At 34.7% G+C, this 19634-nt stretch overlaps 1 protein-coding gene across 3 annotated transcripts; it reads left to right on the top strand.

Annotated features, from left to right (window-relative positions):
• Positions 1-1664: 1664 nt before the first annotated feature.
• LOC132716215 (solute carrier family 23 member 2-like) lies at positions 1665-18006 on the top strand. Of its 3 annotated transcripts, none has more exons than XM_060699433.1 (13): positions 1665-1898; positions 6812-7053; positions 7997-8143; positions 9757-10009; positions 11000-11082; positions 11317-11498; positions 11870-11990; positions 12546-12702; positions 13726-13979; positions 15305-15434; positions 16435-16578; positions 16877-16972; positions 17563-18006. In XM_060699433.1, exons 2-13 carry the CDS (start codon positions 6838-6840, stop codon positions 17802-17804), a joined length of 2025 nt encoding a protein of 674 aa, XP_060555416.1. In that variant the 5' UTR covers positions 1665-1898; positions 6812-6837; the 3' UTR covers positions 17805-18006. The 3 variants fall into 3 exon arrangements, with proteins under 3 accessions (XP_060555416.1, XP_060555418.1, XP_060555417.1); XM_060699434.1 differs by lacking the exon at positions 1665-1898 and adding an exon at positions 5982-6161; XM_060699435.1 differs by lacking the exon at positions 6812-7053.
• Positions 18007-19634: the final 1628 nt, after the last annotated feature.

The raw sequence follows: 19634 nt of genomic DNA on the forward strand, positions 1-19634 counted from the left end.
TTTTCGTGTCGGCGGGGCGAAATCTTTCGTGTCTGCGCCCTTTGTTTGTCTTGTCTTCGCCTCGAAACGCGAAGGTCGAAATAACGAAAATACAGCAGATTTTCGTGTTATCGTAATTTCCCTCGAAACGCGCAAGTCGAAGTAACGACAATGACATTGTTTCGGGTTTCGCCTTCCGGTAGGCATGCGCAGAACGAGTACCCAAATTGTTTCAAGATTGGTCTCGCACTTACTCAAACAAAATATCGTCTAAAAATCGATCATACCCATGTACAACAGTACAATCTCACATCAAATGTAAAGAAATCTTAATTGATCAAAATAAAATACATTAACTTTAAACCAAACGAATTTTGAAGAGTGGTGTGTAGAATTATTGTGTTCTTATAAACTGTCGATAAACTGGAGATAAGTGTGTTCAAACAATGCTTAAACTTACCTTTCAAAATCAACATTCTTGAAATTTATCAACAAATCAGTTTTCTAATAAATATACAGTTTACACGATACAAGGCTGATAAGTTAAATTAAATAGATTAACATAATTTTAAAGTCCATATTAAAACAAAACAAAACAACAACAACAAAACAAGCAGAAGCAAAACATTAAAGGATACTTCCATTGCTATTACTCTCCATTTTTTTCTATATATGTAGCATATGTGTACTTGTGCACATATTTCATGCAAAATGTCGTCAATCTTGAAACAATTTGGCATATGGTACTCGTTCTGTGCATGCCTACCGGAAGGCGAAACCCGAAACAATGTCATTGTCGTTACTTCGACTTTCGCGTTTCGGGGCGAAATCACGACAACACGAAAATCTGCCGTATTTTCGTTATTTCGACCTTCGCGTTTCGAGGCGAAGACAAGACAAACAAAGGGCGCGGACACGAAAGATTTCGCCCCGCCGACACGAAAACTTAAACAATGAAATGTTTGTCCCTTCGCGTGTTAAGTTTCGTTATTTCGCCTAGAATGTTTCGTGTTTTCGTGTCTTCGCCCCGAAAGGCGAAAGTCGAAATTACGACAAATAGGTATGTTTTCGTGTCTTCGCCTTTCGACTTTCGGGGCGAAGACACGAAAACACGAAATTGCAGAAATCAGCTACCATAGAAAACTGATATCCCGTTTGGTTCCCATTACTTCAATTGTATTGAAACCATATCAAGACATCTTGTGAAAATAAGCCTCTTTATCAATAGCAATTAGAAAACATTTAATCTAATAAGTTTTTTATTCTATTCAATAGGAATTTATACAGTCCAAAGAAGGTTTTAATTTGCTTCTTATTAGGCTTTTAAAACTCTTAATTATTAATAACATAGCCCTGGTCCTCGAACTTATAAACTCCTTCGGTCCTGCTGCTGACGATGTTAATGCATGAGAAAAGTTGTAATAACTAGCATACTATGCGTCGTGTGTGCATATTATATAATGTGCTGGTCATTCGAGGGAAGAAATAAAATCACTTGGTGCATATCTCCCGCAGCATTGCAAATGCTGTAAACGCTATATTTTGTAGATTTGTATTTTAAAAAGCCTTTAGGGCATTGTAACGCCGCGCAACAAACGGTGTTGGCGTATAACTGCGGTTGATTTCTTTTTAAGTATGATGTCATTTAACGCATAATATTCAATTTTAATGTTCCTCACCAACAATTGTAATACGTAAGGCGGTGACATTTATACGAGAAGAGCTTAATTATACTACATGTATGTACAATTAGATAGGGAAATATGTTGCATATGAAAGAAAAGTTATCATTTAAAAACAAGTGATTCATACAAAGATGAAACACACGTTAAACTTTACAAATATTTGTTCTAGTTCTAAAAAAATAATTATTTCGGAACCGTTTGGAATGTAACATGGATCAGTGCACTTCAGAAAAGGTAAGTCATGTGTGTATGTATAGTATAGTAATATTTATTTGATCATGTTCACGTAGTGTAGTGGTAGCGCGCTAAACTTACAGCCATACTGGTCTAGGTTCAAGTCCCAGCAGTTCAATTTCTTTCAAATAAATCTTTTTTCCAATGCACGGGTACTTTGTGTTTGTGTCATACATATAAATAACATATCTAATGTTAAATACAATTCAATTGAGATTTTGGGCTTTGCATAACACGTTGGCTTGCAACGAAAATCATCTATTTTATTGCAAGCACACACGTCCCAATCATGTTTGGTGTGTTTTATAACGATGTAACAAGGACGTCATCACACTTTTTGTACTTTCAAGATTTCGTAAGAAACTTGTCATCGCAAATGGTGTGATAAGGTGCGTTGTCTATCACCACGTCACAGTGTGCTGGAAGATTGGGAATTAGCTTTTGATTCAACCACTTGATGAAAATCTCGTCATTCATTTCTCCGAGGTAATCCTCTATTGAGGAACTCGTTTGGTACTGGAAACAAATTCGCCAGCGCGGCTGAGAATGCCACAGAGGTTGAGGACATTGTTTGAAATGCTTAATTGAATTGAATTGAATTGAAATTAACTATATATGCTTCCTCGTAAATAAAATTCACAGAGGACATTTATTTTTTTTCTATTAATACAGGATTTATTTTCATCGAATGGTATGAAAACAAATATTTCATGAGTGGCGGTAGTCTAGTGAGAGCTATACGATTAGAATCATTTTACACATGATAATTTGTTTTTCAAATGCTATACATTAAAAAAATATTGTAAGTACACCATTTGGACATTGTTACATATCAACATATATTTGATAATATTGGCAGTACAATGTTTCAATAGCAGTATTTAGTTCCTGCATTAGATACCAAATGAAATTTCCTTTCATACACATGCAAATCCTATTGTTTCTAATAATGCTTTAACTCCGACTTCCCAAGAACCTCTGGCATTGTTTAACTGTCCCAAGGACATAAACAATTTTATAAAAGTATTTAATAATGCTTCCTATCTCAAAGTATTAAGGGAAACCCTTCAAACTTCACCATAAACAGTAACATTAGATGTTTGTTGCTTACATACCTATCACATGCCTATGCAATTTATTAAGGAATGACAGCAAACTAGCGACAGTAACACTGTGTCGTCTGCAAAATGCAACATAAAATATGCATTTGATCTATTTTTACAAGATCAGCACTGTTATTTTAAATATAAGTTTCCATATCATTTAACATTATAAAAGAAGTGGAGATAATGTTTCCCCTTGTCTACAACATTATAACATTCAAAATCATCGTACATAATTATTACCATTCTATCTTACAAAAGTTTTAATTGATCGATGAATATCTTTCAACATATTATTGCCATATCAGAAAAGGTTAAGCTATTTGATGCAATGATTTTACCTATTTTATATTAATCAATTCAACAATTTGAAACAGATCCCATTTTTGTTCACGAGGTAAAATGCGTTTCTAAAATCTACGAATGCACAATATTGTTTTTTTTTTGTTTTCATGACGCATGATTCTTTTTATCAAACATAGCGAGAAAAAAAAACAACAATCAATAGAATTACGTTTCTGACGAAATATGTATTGACAATCATATTACCAAATGTTTGTTTTCAATAAAAGTTTTGGCCCTAGTATCTAAAGATTTTGAAAACGATGTTTGGAGAATATACTGGTTAATATAATACCTGCATGTTATTTAAATATCTTTTTTAGATGCAGGAACGAATATGCCTTTGGCCCATACGCCTGGGTTTATACTTTCACTATGCTTATAGTTAAACAATTTACATAATTTAGGTGCTAAAATATGTTTCGAGTTTAAATATATTTCAAAAATTAACATATCCTCACTAGCACTTTTCTGACGCTTCAAAGAAAATATATTTTAATTCACTTCATCGTGTGAAAATTCACAATGTAACTAATCTACATTGTGCTAAAACATTTTTTCATATTAAGCAGTATTATGTACATATAGATCGCTTAAATGCAAGGACTAAAAATGTTCATTTTGTTGTAAGATACAGCATCGACTGCTGCTACCATCGCCTTCCTCAGGTGGGTGCCATATTCATTGGGCGTTACGGCGCTTCCCACTATGCCCTCCTATGGTGCGCCGACTAGAGTGATATCAAGCTCTAGCCAGGAGATAGTAGGCTGATTGTAGGTGATTTTCTTGTTGCTCTGTCTTCCTTTAGGACATTGAGTACTTTTGTTATGGTTATTGGGTTTACTTTTATATGTTTCTACATGATCATTTTGGTGTTTTACCTATTTAACCTTTTGTAACCATAACAACTGTTAGAATTTCACTTGGTGGAGATTCATTTTATTTACACTGCCTTGTTTATAGGAATATGGTTGGGCTAAGAGTGAGGTTTGGTGTGCCATGAACTGGTTTGGGCTCCCCAGCAGTCAATATTATGCTGCTGATCGTTCCAAGGCGGCGCCCCTATGTGTTCCTCAGATGTCTATTTTGTTTCATACTGTTATGGTGACACTTTTGCTTGTGACCCTTGTTGTTTTCTCGTCTACGGTAAGTGTATTCCCCTTTGCCCCTGGTCTTGTTTTATTTTTAATTTACCCCCCCCTTCCCAGGCCTCTTGTCCCCTTCTCCTGTGCCCTTTGACTTTGTGTGCCTGTTTTTCAATCGTTTGTTTTCTTTGAGTTCCTTATCAGGTACAAATTATTTCCTATTATTCAATCATTTGTTTGTTTTCTTGTGGTTCCTTGTCGGTTGCAGATTATTTATCATTTTGGTGATTTTGGCCTGTCCATGCACTGCCTTGTGCACTGTCCTGTTTTTGTTTGAGGTCCGCTTTGGCTCCTTGCCACTGGTTCTTGTTGCTGGGTCATGTGGGGGTTGCGTTCATTGAACGACGCCTTCCCTTGTTGATACATTTAGCTCATGTCGTGTAGTTTTGCAACCGCTCGTCATGTTATTGTATTATTTATATATATATAGATTTGTTAATACGAAAAACATGCTGTGCAGCACCTAACGGCGATACATTTAACTAATGTCGTGTAGTTTTTAAACCGCGCATCATGCTATTGTATTATAATACGCAGGTTTGTTTAAACCAAATAAACGCTATTCAACATTTCTCTTGTCATTGCATGTAATCTAGATTGATATTGATTCCATCCTCCACACTCTATACAGGTGGAGCGATCTTGAAAATTTTAATAAGCTTAACGTTGTGTTGCGTCCTTAACAGGCATAAGTTATTGTCAATTTCTTTTCCCGAAATGTAAATGCTTTTTTTTACCCAAATATCCAAACATTGCTATGATACAACGACAATCATTCAATTTTGTAGTTGAGTCAAGATTCACCATATAATGATAAACACAACCCTAAAAGAATAAGAAATTCAGACTGGTTTTAAAAGAAACATTTTCGTAGCTACTGAACACAAAAAACAGTATTTCTTTATGGGTCATATGAACACATCTTCGGATGTTTCTAAATTCAAAATTTCACTATTTTCATGTTTAAATGTTGAATTCTGCTTAAGACGGTGCTAAAGACGTGGACGCGTAACTTGCATTTTCAAGTACCTTCCATGAACAGGCTCAATCAAACCGAGCCTGCAACATTTTCAATTTTGTCGTTTTTGGCGTTCTTTAGGGATTCCGTTTTTCTACTTTATAAGAAATAACAAGCCTTGTATATCCTGACAGAAAGCTGGGCACATGTTAAAATTCGGCTTTTTTCTTGTTTAAATGTTGATTCCTGCTAAAGCTGGTGCTAGAGGGGCGTGGACGGTAGCTTGCCTTCTGATTAAAGCAAACCTGATTGAAACATCATTATCATCTTCTATTCTATTCTATATTATTGTTTAATTATTTTATCTTAAAAAGAAATTAAAATTGTCTCTCTGACGAATTGTCTGTGTGTCATTTCTTTATCATAATAATAAGAGCTAGTGTACCTGATTATTATCAAATTGATTCTTTCTATGACCCATTATTGGGGCAAAAGGTCACAGTAGTGTTATTGTAATTAATTTAAAAGGTTCATGTTACGAAAGCTGAATTCAGTGGCGCTCGATACACTAAATGTTAATTGTTGTGTGGATGAGCATTAATAAGATGGCCCATCACAAATGCAGACACCGTGAAAACAAACAAGTACGAAAAGTGAACGTGTTTACTATCGACCACACTACTAACATTTTCGGATTTAGATTTTGAAAGGAGAGGTAATACGCATTTCTTTCGTAAATGACAAATCTTTATCAAATGTTCATAAAACAGTTTATATTTTATCAATTCTTATTTTTTTCTCTCTGATCCTTATATGTCATATTATTTACTTTATATGTCTAAAAACTGCGTCCACCGTAAGCTAAGATTAAGGTTTGACCGACTTTACTGAGGAGCTAAAAACAAAAATTATAGAAATTGATATCTTGATTCTTGACATGAAATTTTCAAACTAAGCGATGATCTTGATGATGATATAGATGGAGACATTGACTTTAGAAAACAAAAAACAAAAACAAGTACTTTTATGGAGAAACATTGCATACACTTTCTGCTTAACAAAATGTCAACTCATGATAACACGGTTACCAAAGTTACCAAACAATATGGTGTCATAACCCCCTAGATGTAGAACTTTGTTAAATTCTCAAATATTCATAACGGCCTATATTATTTTTTCTCAGAAATTCAGAACTCTACGCTGTAAAATACTAAACGGTCATGTCCCTAGAACATACTTTCTTTTAAATTCTGCAAATCACAGGCAACAGAGAAATTAAACAAACGAAAGAAGTTATTAAGCTCAATGGACGTGAGGCAAAACTTCCAATATCAATTAATATACGATATATTTATTTCCATTTAGGATACATAAAAACAGTGAAAACAATAATGCAAGGGCCAGATAAAGAACGTAAGCGCAGCTTGCAAAGTGACCGGAAATCACACGCAACGAGTATTGATGTAAAAACTTTAACAGAGACTGGCAATAATATCGGTAATGGTCACAACCCAGGAAAGAGAAATTCTACGGCGATTGGGAGTGGAGTTGCTGCCAGATATAGGCGGTATTCTTTAGCTTCTTTACAAGGCTGGGCTTCTCCTTTAGTAAGCATATTTTCTCATTTAGTTGACACCAGTTCACAAAGGAATCTTGGAATTTGAAAATTGTCATTATCGATTATCATTAAGGAAAAAAAGTATTTGAGAATTAAGTTTAACTGATTTAGATATATGTCTTTGCTCTTTTTAAACACATTTATAACGGTGTATCATCATAATATTAATACAAAAGTAGCAAAACATTTTAGATCATCAAACGGTTAAGTTTTAATTGAATCATAGTGAGTCATTTGATAAAAAATAAGTACACAATAGATTGCCAAATACGATAAAAATAAAAGTGTTTCAGAATTCGATTGAACTTAATCATGAAAATGCATGTGATAAATGCAACCATCTTCGCCCCCTAGCACCGTCTTATGCTTGCTTATTTACAGAAGTATCATTAATATGCTTTTTTAGCTATCTTAAACATCCTCAAATGTATTTGTACATCATTAGCCCTTAAGCGAAATAATAAATTGACATAGATCAGTTGATGCATACATAATTATTATTTAATTGATACTTTGACACTGAATTGTATCTAAACTACAAATAATTATAATGCCATTAAATAGCATTTGTTTGTTTGCGGTTTCCCCCCATCATTAATATAGGTGAAGAATTTGTATTTCGAAATATAGCACACACATGTAGTTAATGCATTAAATTTTACTCCGATTATCATTTTTTGCTCACCTCGGCGTCACATTTTCGTTATTTTTTGCGTGCAAGGTTGTTGGTATCTCCAAACAACTGAAAGGACCGGACAGAAACTTCACACAGGTATTTGAGAGTATTTTAGGAGGTCATTGTCCAAGGTTCATAACTCTAACATGGATTTGATATAATTATGACGTTTTTTGAAATTCTTCGTTATCCAGGTTCTTGCCTGTGAGAGCAGTCGAGCACTCTGTCCTATTGACAACTCTTGTATTATTTACAGTCAGTAACCAGTTCCATTTCTGAGAGTCCATTTGAAGACGAGGATGGTGATAACAACACTGAAGTTGAGTTTGAAGAGGAATGCCCTATACTGTACAAGATTAATGATTCGCCACCAATATATTTGACACTTTTCTTCGCATTTCAGGTACATATTTCAATTTTTGTAACATAATCAAAAATCCGATTACATCATTGAACATTTTATTTAAGTTCAGACCAGTGAACAGTTTTTACAAGTCACCATGAAGCTTGTAACTATGTAAACATGCATTAACATATCGCCGATATCGCACGTTTTAAGCTCACCTGAGCACAACGTGCACATGGTGAACTAATTTGATAATTCTGTGTCTGTCGTTCCTATTCGAGCGTCATCCGTCGTCAATAATTTCTTTCAACAACATCTCCCATGCCATGAAACCAAAAACTAGATATTAACCAAACTACAGACATGATCATTGGCTGGTCTACTAAAGCTGTTCAAATGGTGGCAGTCCGTTGCATAAGTAGGACAAAGTATCATAAACGTTTTTTTAAAATACAAAGTATGGAGATACTTTTTTAACTCTTCATATCTGAAAGTAAAATGCACTGATAATTGTTCAACATTATCTAACTTTTATATTTGGCTTGAAACATTGTCTTGTAGATTTATAACAAGATTTTTCCAATTATTGTTCCTCGATCAAAATTGGTCTCGCCCAGGGGGTCATGGGTTTTCTTTATATTTTGAATATATATATATAAACTTTATAAATCTTCTTGAAATGTCAAGGGCCAAAGCTTATAAAGCATATTCTAGCTGACTTCTATCAATATTGTCTTCGGTGGATATTGGTCATTTTGTAGTGTCATGGTTTACTTTAAGTTATGTGATGTCTGTACGTATGTAGTAAAACATTCAAAGATCCTCTTCTCAGTAACCCTTCCCTGGGGGGCATGAGTTTTTCCTTGCTGTTCATAGAAAAAACTTAAAATATATTCTTTTCTGAAACTCCAATGGTATATAGTCCTAATAGTTGATTTGAACTGTGGTTGTTAATCATGACTACTAGAAACCTATGTTTAATAAAACTTTCATTTGTGTGAGAAAATCGATTTGAGCATTAGGCACTTCAATAAGGCCTTTATTCTTGTTTTTTTAGCAATAAGTCATTGATTTCTTTTACTTGCTTTAAGCCGCATGCCTCCAGATTCATGTTAATTATTTCTTTCTTTTTTTTGAAAAATTTGAAAATCTAGGTAAAACATTATAAAGTGAACAAAGAAAGTAATTAATACAGAATTGCTAAATAAAGGTCAAAATATTCTAAAATAGCCCTTACTGCGTTAGTCACGTAGTAGAAATATTGTTATAAATACTTCAAAATCAGTCATTCATTGCATATGCAATGTAAATCATAACTTGAAATGTGAATATTTATACTTTAAATATTTCAATAGTAGTACATGTTTGTCATAGTAGATTTTCTTGATTTTTTTTGCTTATCTGGAGGCACACAGCTTTATAATGAGCTAAAACATTTTATTTTCTTGTACCTCTCATCACTGAGATGCTTGCTCATTTGGTTCCACTAGAAAACCTGTTAGTAGATAAACAACTTCTTGTCCATTATTAGCGCGGAGGAAGGTAGTCTAGTACTGGTGTCACTCTCCAGGAACGATGGTTAGGAAACTACCCGCCTATATGACTGAAATACTGTTGTAAAAGGCGTAAAATGAAACAAACAAACAAACAAACAAACTTGTCCATTACAGCAAAGTCTAATCTCTATTGTTGGGTCTATCGTTCTCCCACTTTTGGTTGCTGAAGCCGCATGTGCACTTGAAGACGGGGTGTTTATAAGAAAACTCGTTAGTTCAACATTCATGCTGTCTGGTGTAACAACATTCCTACAGGTCATGTTTGGAATCCGGCTACCTGTATATCAAGGACCATCAGGTTCTTACGCTGTACCAATTATAGCTTTAAATAAGATGGATGCGAGCAGGTGTGACGTAAATGCTATGTGTAAGTTTAAATTTTATTTGCAAATTCGTATGCTGACATGGATGATCTTAGGTTTCTGGAAGGCGGTTTTGGTAACGAAAAACAGGTTAGACTGCTTAATTGGAGTAAATATGGTCTGGCGTAAAATCGCCAGCCCAAAAATGAAAAATACCAAAAGGCAATAACTAAAACATTATGATGGGTAAGTTATCATTACTGTGCATTGCATTCGTTCCTAATAAGATATATGAACCTGTGACGCTTCAAGTTTATATCACAAATACTGTTACATATACATATGTTACACAAATTAAAAATGCATAATTCCAAAAGGGCAATAACTCAGGAATTATGAAATGTAGTGTTGCCATTCTTGTCCTTAATGAGATCTATCTAACTATAAAGTTCCCAGTTGATATCTCAAATGTTTACGCTCCTGACAAAAAATGTGAGACGGATAGACGGACGGACGAACGGATAGATGTTAGTACATGTGTAAACTGATTATGCGATAAAACCATCGTCACTCATTTAGATGACTCATTTGACTTAATCAACGGAACAGAGGATATTCAGTTACTTTTGTTATATTAAAGGGACACAACTGAAGACTAAAAGCTTTAAAAATGATTTCTTTTACATAGATAAAGAGAATCACTTTAAATTAAAAAATCTGCAATTAAAGTAAAGAATTATACTCAGATTTAATTTAAAATCGATGGTTAGTGCATTTTAGCCGGATTTCAGTGAAAATCGTTACAACGCTTTTCATTTTTGTGTCATTTTACAGGATAAAAATATTATTCTGGAAAAACGGGGCGCGGAAATGATCTGAGAATTTACACTTAATGTTATTAGTTCAGATCGATATCAAATGGAACACAAATCTTGGGAAATTATTTCCAGTCCCGTCATGTCAAAAGACCTCAGATGAGTCCCTTTAAGGCGTAATTTTAAAGGGCGCATATTCAGGACTGACTATCTGTTAATGTGACATTTTGTTTTGTTAAGTTCCAGGAGTTCTGAATTCTACATCTAACAATATCACCGAAGCGGATCTCCAAGAACAATTAATTGATATACGTGTTAGAGAGGTAACTTATGTTTGTAACTTTGAATCCATTTCTGGGGAATGTTACTTTGAAAAATACATAAAACAGAATACCAGTCCATTAAGTAAATATATCACTTCTATTTATATCCCCCCCCCCCCAAAAAAAAAAAAAAAAATCTGGTAATAAGCTTTGCGCTTTAATTTCGAATCGTTGACTGTTGATACATATGTATACTAACATATCAATTTTATATCCATATTTCTATACATATAGATGATGGGACCACTCATCCTTGCAGGATTTCTACATTTTCTGATTGGTGCTACGGGGCTTGTTGGCTTGTTACTTCGCTTTGTAGGCCCAATAACAATTGTTCCGACGATTTTACTCATAGGTTTATATATCGTAAAACCGGCGATGGAGTATACGCAGGTCCATTGGGGAATTTCATTTATGTGAGTTTTACATGTTTTTAGTTCATAATTGAATGTTATTGTGGCTGATTATTGTTATGTCGTGTTTCGCCACCGCGAGGCGCCAGGCAAAAACACGAAGTTTACGATAAAGTTAATATTTTGTCGTATTTTCGCCCCGCGGGGCGCCAGGCGAAAATAAGACATTGGCAAATCAGTTGATATAAAATTAATAATGTTGATATATCTGGTACCTTTTAAAAAATTTCTTTGACATAAACACATTAATATTACTGGTAAGATTTCCAAAAAGTCCATGAAGATAATAAGCAACGTAATAATCATACCTTTTACAAATGCCTTAAACGTAGTAAATACTTACTTGAATAAAATATGTGGTTTCTATATTCTAGGACTTGGGGGATAGGCGTAGTTCTTTCAATGTATCTAGGGCACAAACCTATGATTATCCCGGCTTGGACCAGAAAGAAAGGATTTCATACAATACGATATCCCCTTCATCAAGTATTTGCTGTATGTTGTTGTTTTATTGTTCTTATACTGCATTATTTATTAGCTTTTTTATTGTTTGTTGTTGTGGAGGGGGGGGGTTGTTTGTTTGTTTGGATTTTAAGTAACCCTGACTCTGCAATTCTACAATGGTTCTACAATAGCGAGTTTAATAAGATTTACTAGCGGAGGAAGACTTCAGGCGCCCCTTTGACAAAGAAGGGAATCGCAACTTTCTGGCCTTTTCCGTCAGTTTTCGGATAAGGGTTATTATTGATAATAGCCGAGATGTTCCGCAATGGGTTGTAATCACGTCAGGAACTTTAAATTGTTTTATGCGATATATCCGGATAACTTACATAACGCCAGTGGTTCTCCGCCAATAAAACTGGAAAGTCGCCATATGACCTCTATATATACTGTGTTGGTGCAACATAAAACCCAACCAAGAAAAATATAAAATGATATGGACAATAACTTAATCGTTAATTATTTAACAGTAATAATTATAACGTATATCGTTTTGAATGATTTAGCACTCGATGCCATACATGGTGATGTTTTATTATTATCTAACAGATTCTGATTTCAATAATAACTGGATGGGCTGTATGCGGCATCATGACGGCAGCTGGGGCATTTCCAACCGATAAAACTAACATACAATACAAAGCCCGGACAGACGCTCGTGCAGACGTAATAACTGATTCGGAATGGTTCTATCTTCCTCACCCAGGTAAAAGTTTTGATATATGTAATAAATGTTTACAGTCTAAATAAGTTGCAAGTTAGGCAACCTGATACAGATCGTTAGAGAAATGCACCAGACCAAAGTTGTATAGGATTATTGTTTATTCAACCATTTTCTATGCAATCATAGCTTGCGTTAACAATGTACATGGTCATGATTGTATTATCTAACTAAAAGTGCATACTAAATATTATAAAAAGTAAAACTTTTTAGACAGTTGAACTTTATACTACACTGAATTATCAAACAATATGTGCATACTAGATATATTCCCCTTGCGGCTAAGAGGTTGCCTTGAAGGGTTGAGGCATCAAAATTGCAGACTTAGTTTTATCCTGTGTGATCGTAAGAGGCGACTAAAAGGGTTCGAATTACTGGAGTCTATGCATCTCTTAGCTCCAGCAGGTGAAGTGGTTTTGACCTTAAGTTTGTATCGCCGAGGATAGCCAAAATCATCTGTCCTGATTCGGTGACGTATGACCTAAATTGTGTCGGTGCGCCGTAAAACCAAACAAAACAAACAAAAGCATACTAACTTTCGTAAAAAGTAAACATTTTTAGACAATATGTAATGAATGCTCTACGTTTCTTTAGCAAAGAGTATGGATACTCCAACTTCTGCTTCGTTAGAAATTAAGTTTACTCATTTTCGATATAATCAAATGTAATTATAATAAATATACTTTTATGGTTGGAATTTATGGCGAACCAACACTATACAGGCCATATTGCGGCTTCCGAAGAAGACCTCAGGTACCCGTCCGTACATTATTTCAGGCACGCACGGGCACCTGAGTAGAACAACCGAGTTCCGTAAGCTAGCTGGATAGCTTCGTCACATGTAAGAATCCAAAGTTCCTGTCGGGATACGAATCCATGTCGGTTTGAAGTCAACGACCTTAACCACTCGTCCAGTAATATCCATATACAAAATACAATTGACTATTCATTGAAAATGATATACAAATGAATTCTAATTTATATATAAATACCATTTGTATTTTTCAGGACAATTTGGCAGTCCCCTGTTCAGCGTCAGTGCTATAGTAGGGTTCCTCATTGCTACACTCACTTCCATTCTTGATTCTATTGGCGATTATTACGCCACTGCAGCTATATGTAGAGTTCCACCACCACCAAGCCACGCTGTTAACAGAGGAATAGCAGTGGAAGGTTTTTGTAGCATGATTTCTGGACTGTTTGGTGTAGGTCATGCCACTACAACATATGGTGGTAACATTGGCGCTATTGGGATGACAAAGGTTCAGACGATAGATCTGTGTTCTATTTTGTTGTTAACAAATAATATGTACATGTACATTGAGAGGCACTTAAAGCCCGACACTTACATTTGTCTGTATAAAGTGTTTATTAAATTTTATGAACGGATTTTCTTCAAATTTGAACCATAAAAAATATCATATCGTACTTACTACTTAGAATTATATTCACAATTCGTCCAAAAGAAAATAAAGGAAATAACAAAACAAATATGCTACTGCAAAATGAAAAAATCACAGAAAACAACACAATGAAAAGTCTCTGAATCCCACTAAATATGTCTGTTAGCCAGTTCTAATACTTTGTATGTCCTCCCAATTGGCTATAGCAACGATAACACCTCTGTCTCGTAGGTAGTTCTCCATTTCTGAACAAGGGCTTGCTTGAGTTCAGCAACTTGCGGGTGGGGGGGGGGGGGGGCTTCTTGTCGCTTTCTCACGCGCCTGTTCAGTTCAGCCCATAAGTGTGATGTTTAGATCTGGTGACTTTGGAGGCAGGAGTTGCTGGAACTCGAGCAAGCCCAGTTATTCAGGAATGGAGAAATATTCCCCAAGCTTTCATGAGAACTTCGTCATAACCATGAGACAGGTGTTTACACTTTGTTATATCCATGGGATGACAAACAATGCATAGGAACTGATTAACATACATATTTAGTAGGATTCAGCGACTTTTCATTTTGTTACGACATTAACAGCCATTCTGTGATTTTTTATTTCGAAGATGCATATTTGTTTTGTTATTTTCTCTATTTTATTGCCAATTAATTGTAAATATAATTCCAAGTTGTACGTATGATATGTTGAACTTTGTAGTGTAAGTTGAACAAAATCCGTTCATAAATAACCGATTTGTATCGAAAAATGTAAGTGTCGGGTTATAAGTGCCTCTGAGTGTACGTCAATAACATTTAACAACAAAGAAAATGTAGCTAAGTTATAACAAAATATGCCTTTTAGGTGATTAACGCATTGGACTAGTAATCTACAGATAGCCCAAGTCCCGTAAGGGGCAAGCCGTTGTTTCCTTGTGAAAGAAACTGTGTACTCATAGCTCAGTACTGGTTGGTCCCTGGAACGAATTTAAAAGTGTGTCTGTAAGCTTATAACTTCCTACACATTCAAACTCAAACAAATTGTGTATAAACCAAACAGATTCCTGGAAATATAAGTTTTATAAAGTTATATTTCTTATTTCTCCGAATAAAAACCGTTGATATAACAGTTATTAATTTAAAATCAAGTGATTTCACCATATGTTAAACATGTTTTTATTTTAAGAATGTTTTCCTCTCTCCTGTGTCCAGGTAGCCAGCCGCCATGTGTTTATTGCAATGTCTGTGATTTATGTTGTGTTGGGAATCCTTGCCAAAGTGTCAGCGGTGTTTATCAGTATACCATATCCCGTTCTTGGAGGAGTGATTATCACTATAATTGGTATGAATCTATTATTACTTTAATTGATATGAATTTAAGCCATATGAACAATGCAATGTTCAATTCCCGGACGGCGCAGGCCACTTTCGTTGTGATTGAACATGAAATCCTTTCCACGGTATTACGCACGGTCCCTCTGCTCTGACATGTACAGAAGTTATATAAGTTTCAACAACTAGTACTGGTAAACTGCTTGACAGCCTGCCCAGAAACGATTCGGTGGCTGAACTGTGCTCTGGTAAATTCAATGTGGCTTTCTGTCGTGATCCGGAGTGAAAACTACCAATACCACCAACAATGCAATCATCTTCTTTTTGTAGGCAATTACTTTTCCTGCCTGTTTATTTCATCGTTAGTTCAAAAGTTTTATTCGTTTTAATTTGATGATATTTCATGGCATATATATTTGTTGATACAAACATACATCAATTGCAAATATAAATTCTACAAGATATAAAGTGTTGGGGCGAAAGAGTTTGCATCAGTGTTTCACTCCCTTGAAACTATTGAAAGATCTGTTGCAAGGAGCATGTATAACATATCATTAACAATTCGTTTTATTCTTAGACTTGACCCACTTATGAATAAAAAATGTTTATGTTATGACAAAACATTACTTAGAAGAAAACTATGGCATGGATAATTTTTGCAGCACATTTACATTAAAGAAGCTCAACTTAGGTCAAGAATTGAAAAATATACTCAGTATTAAATAGAATATTAAGTTTTATGCGATTCTAAGCCCGATGTGAGTGAAAAGCGTTGCAACGCTTTTCATTTTTGCGTCTTCATGCTTGCTTAATAAAATAATTTTTCTGGAAAAAAATGTGGAATATAGTTAAAATTTGTACACATGCTATTGGCCCAGACCTAAATCAAATGGTGTACAAATCTCGGAAAGAAAATATTTCCAGTTCCATCTTGTAAAAAAAACTTCGGTAGGGTCCCTTAAAAGATGTACAATAAACCACTGGTTCATATAGTTATGCCTTTGTTTCAGGTGTGTTTGTTGGCGTGAACCTATCTAACCTACAAGTTATAGATCTCTCATCTACGAGAAATTTATCTATTATTGGTACAGCCGTGTTTGTTGGCCTGCTGGTTCCTACCTGGATGGAAAAAAATGCGAGTGCAATTGATACAGGTAAAATAACCGTAAAGGTGAAATCCCCCCGCCATCCCCCACATGCATTCTAGCAACGATTTAAATACATATAATAACATAAGATCTGTATGAAACATGAGGTAAAAACTCTTAGAAAATGCTAAATAAACGCTAAATGAATAGTTATTTAAATAGTCGTGCTATGCATTCTAATCTGTATTAAAACATTGCATAATACGTTAATCAGTTATGACAAAGATCGGCGAAATAAATGTACAACACTCTTTTTTGTTTGTTTATTTTGAAATGAGTAAACAAAAATACATTTATATTCCAGGAAACAACGGTTTAGACCAAGTAATCGCAATGTTTCTAGGAAATCCAAATTTCCTAGGCGGGTTTATCGCATGCTTCATGGATAATACCATTCCAGGTAAGAAAAATAGCGAGAATATTTTTGAAAAAGCAACGAGCGAATAATTTAGAAAGATTTGCATAAGTACCGATCTGTTTCATAATTTCTAAAGAGATATCAGTTAACTCTCCCCAAATTAGAGACCATCGCAAAAATAGCATCGACGTCAAAACCCTTTTTACTATTACATGTATATAAATCAGCAGTGAATGAAAATTCGCAAATTTTGTTGCATTATGAAAGTTTTCTTTGGTTGGGTCAAATGGCGACTTTCCAGCTTTACTAGTGGAGGAATTAGGATACTTTTCTTTGGTTGGGTTATATAGCGACTGCCCAGCTTAGCTAGTGTAGGAGAACCTAAAATGTCCCTTCGTGCATTATTTCAGGCACGAACGGAAATCTGAGTATATTCACCAAGGTTCCGTAAGCTGCCTCACGTGAAAGAATCCTGAGTCGCTGACAGGATTCAAGCCCACAACGGTGACGCTTAAGTAGTTTCTAGTCAACGACCTTAACCACTCGGTCACGGACGCCCCGCATTGTGATATATAGTGGTGTGTTTTAAATTGATGGTGCAAGATAAAATATTTCATGCGATTATTTTGTAGGAACGGACAAAGAAAGAGGCATATCTGCTTGGAAAAATCCCTCGCCAGAAGAGAACTCTGCCATTTTTATTGAAGGGAAGGAAGTGTATGAGCCGTTAATTCCACAATGTTTAAAGCGCCAAAAATGTCTACGTTTTATTCCTTTGTTTCCAAAATATAATACTGACAATGTCATGAGCAATGGGAAAAGTAATGAAGGTTTTTCTGGCGATAATACGTATGAAAAGAATACAAAATTATAAACTATGTTCTCGTTATACAGTTTTCTTCAGTTATTATAATTCGATGTAACACGTGTTTTTTTGTATTTAAATATACATTGTGAATCTAGATTTTGCTTCTTTATATGTTCTATATTCTAATTGCATTTTAAAATAAAGTTACATATCCTTGCCAAATGAAAGTTCCTTAATTGCGATGTTTCTTTTATAAGGAACAAAGAAATAACGACGATGATTTTTATGTTCGTAGAATATTTGTGTAACTTGTTAATGCGACATTACTTTTACACAATGCTAGTGTAACCATGTTCCTATTAATGTGTGTCAATGTTAACGATGCACATGATCCACGTGTATACCATACCGCACAGGTGATCTAATACAGAAAATTTAAATAACGCGTTGAATGTGACTGAAATCAGTATTCTTTAAAACTCAGGCACAACTCAGTGTGCGTCCGTAGAAATTTATGGCAATTTGCCGGAAATTTATAGAAAGGATGCATTAAAGCTTCAACCAGTTTGGGAAGTAGTTTGGTTTTGATGAAGATGGCTGGGAGTTAATTAAAAAATTAAACTATAAAAAAGTCCGACCTCACTGTGTGGTGACAGAAAAAGTGATGCCGTTGTTAAATCATAAATCGATTGATTGAACGATAAACAGTGTAAGAGACAATATGCCTTTGGCTGCGCACCGGGTCCCTCATATGCTCACAGATGAGCAAAAACAAACGAAAATGTAGGCTGACACGACAAGTTATGCAAAGTATGATTAATGTGATCAACGTTTTATTTTTATCTACCATTTTGAGTTCGAGTCTAAGCTTCATTGTGTAAAAGTTGTAGACACTGCACCTTTACACCAGTATAGAGATACATGTAACCCAGGCTGCACTGAACCGGCTTAGTACTTCTTGCAGCCCATTACATTACCTTTTCTACAACAAGTAGGATAAGTCAAATAAAAAAATTAAATGCGTACTTTGGCAAAAATGCCCCCAGGTTAATATTTGCAAACTAAGTGTGAAATGTGTCTCGCATATCCAATGCGTATCAAAAGTTTTTGAAACGTTCATATTTTGCAAAAGTAAGATAATTCTATACTATGCATAGCAAAAAAAGTAGAAAAAACTGTAAACAAGAAATTAGATATGACCTTCTTAAAATTTCATCGCGGACTTAAAAGGACAAAAGATGATACCCGCTTACTAGTGTTGTATATAAACCAATTCAAGACATACAATGTATCTGTGAAAAATAGCCTCCTTATACCAATTAAAATAAGGAAATGGCATATTTTTAAGTACATTGTATGTCCTTTAACAAAAGGGCGGCCAGCTCTTTGTCCCTTTCTCGTAAGAGAAAAGAAAGCCTGTGATGCGCACGTATGTGGACGCACGGTCACCTTCCTTACAATATGTCCTCGATGCATGTATGTGTTCGCATGATCGAAAATCTCTAATAAAGTTACGTTTTCAAAAATATTTTGGTATGGTCTGGTGCAAAATATTAATGTTCTTTAAAATTGATACTTAATTTGTGTTGGTTTTTTTATCCAATTGTCCTATCCTTTAAAATTGTTAGAACTCCTAGGGATTTTATCACTTTTAATTAGGAGTTAGAATAGCTTAATTAGAACTTTTATACTCCTAAATAGGAGAGATAAAAATCCTTATTGCAACTGTTACTCCCAGTTAAAATTTATTAGGAATTTTTTACTCATAATAAGGAGAAATAAACGTAAAAGCAACTTTGCAACTCTTAATAAGAAGTTTCATTATAAGTATAAGTAGGGGTTGAGAAACAAAATCTTGATTAGTTGGAGCTTTGGAAAATCTTAACATAAAATAAT

Source organism: Ruditapes philippinarum, unplaced genomic scaffold, assembly GCF_026571515.1.
Source record: "Ruditapes philippinarum isolate M1 unplaced genomic scaffold, ASM2657151v2 ctg863_1_1_1_1, whole genome shotgun sequence".
Classification (NCBI taxonomy): domain Eukaryota; kingdom Metazoa; phylum Mollusca; class Bivalvia; order Venerida; family Veneridae; genus Ruditapes; species Ruditapes philippinarum.

Coding starts and splice junctions, on each gene's coding strand:
- LOC132716215 (XM_060699433.1), top strand. CDS start 6,838: ATGCAAGGGCCAGATAAAGAACGTAAGCGCAGCTTGCAAAGTGACCGG. Junction 10,010..10,999: donor GTGTGACGTAAATGCTATGT/GTAAGTTTAAAT, acceptor TGTTTTGTTAAG/TTCCAGGAGTTCTGAATTCT. Junction 16,973..17,562: donor CATGGATAATACCATTCCAG/GTAAGAAAAATA, acceptor ATTATTTTGTAG/GAACGGACAAAGAAAGAGGC.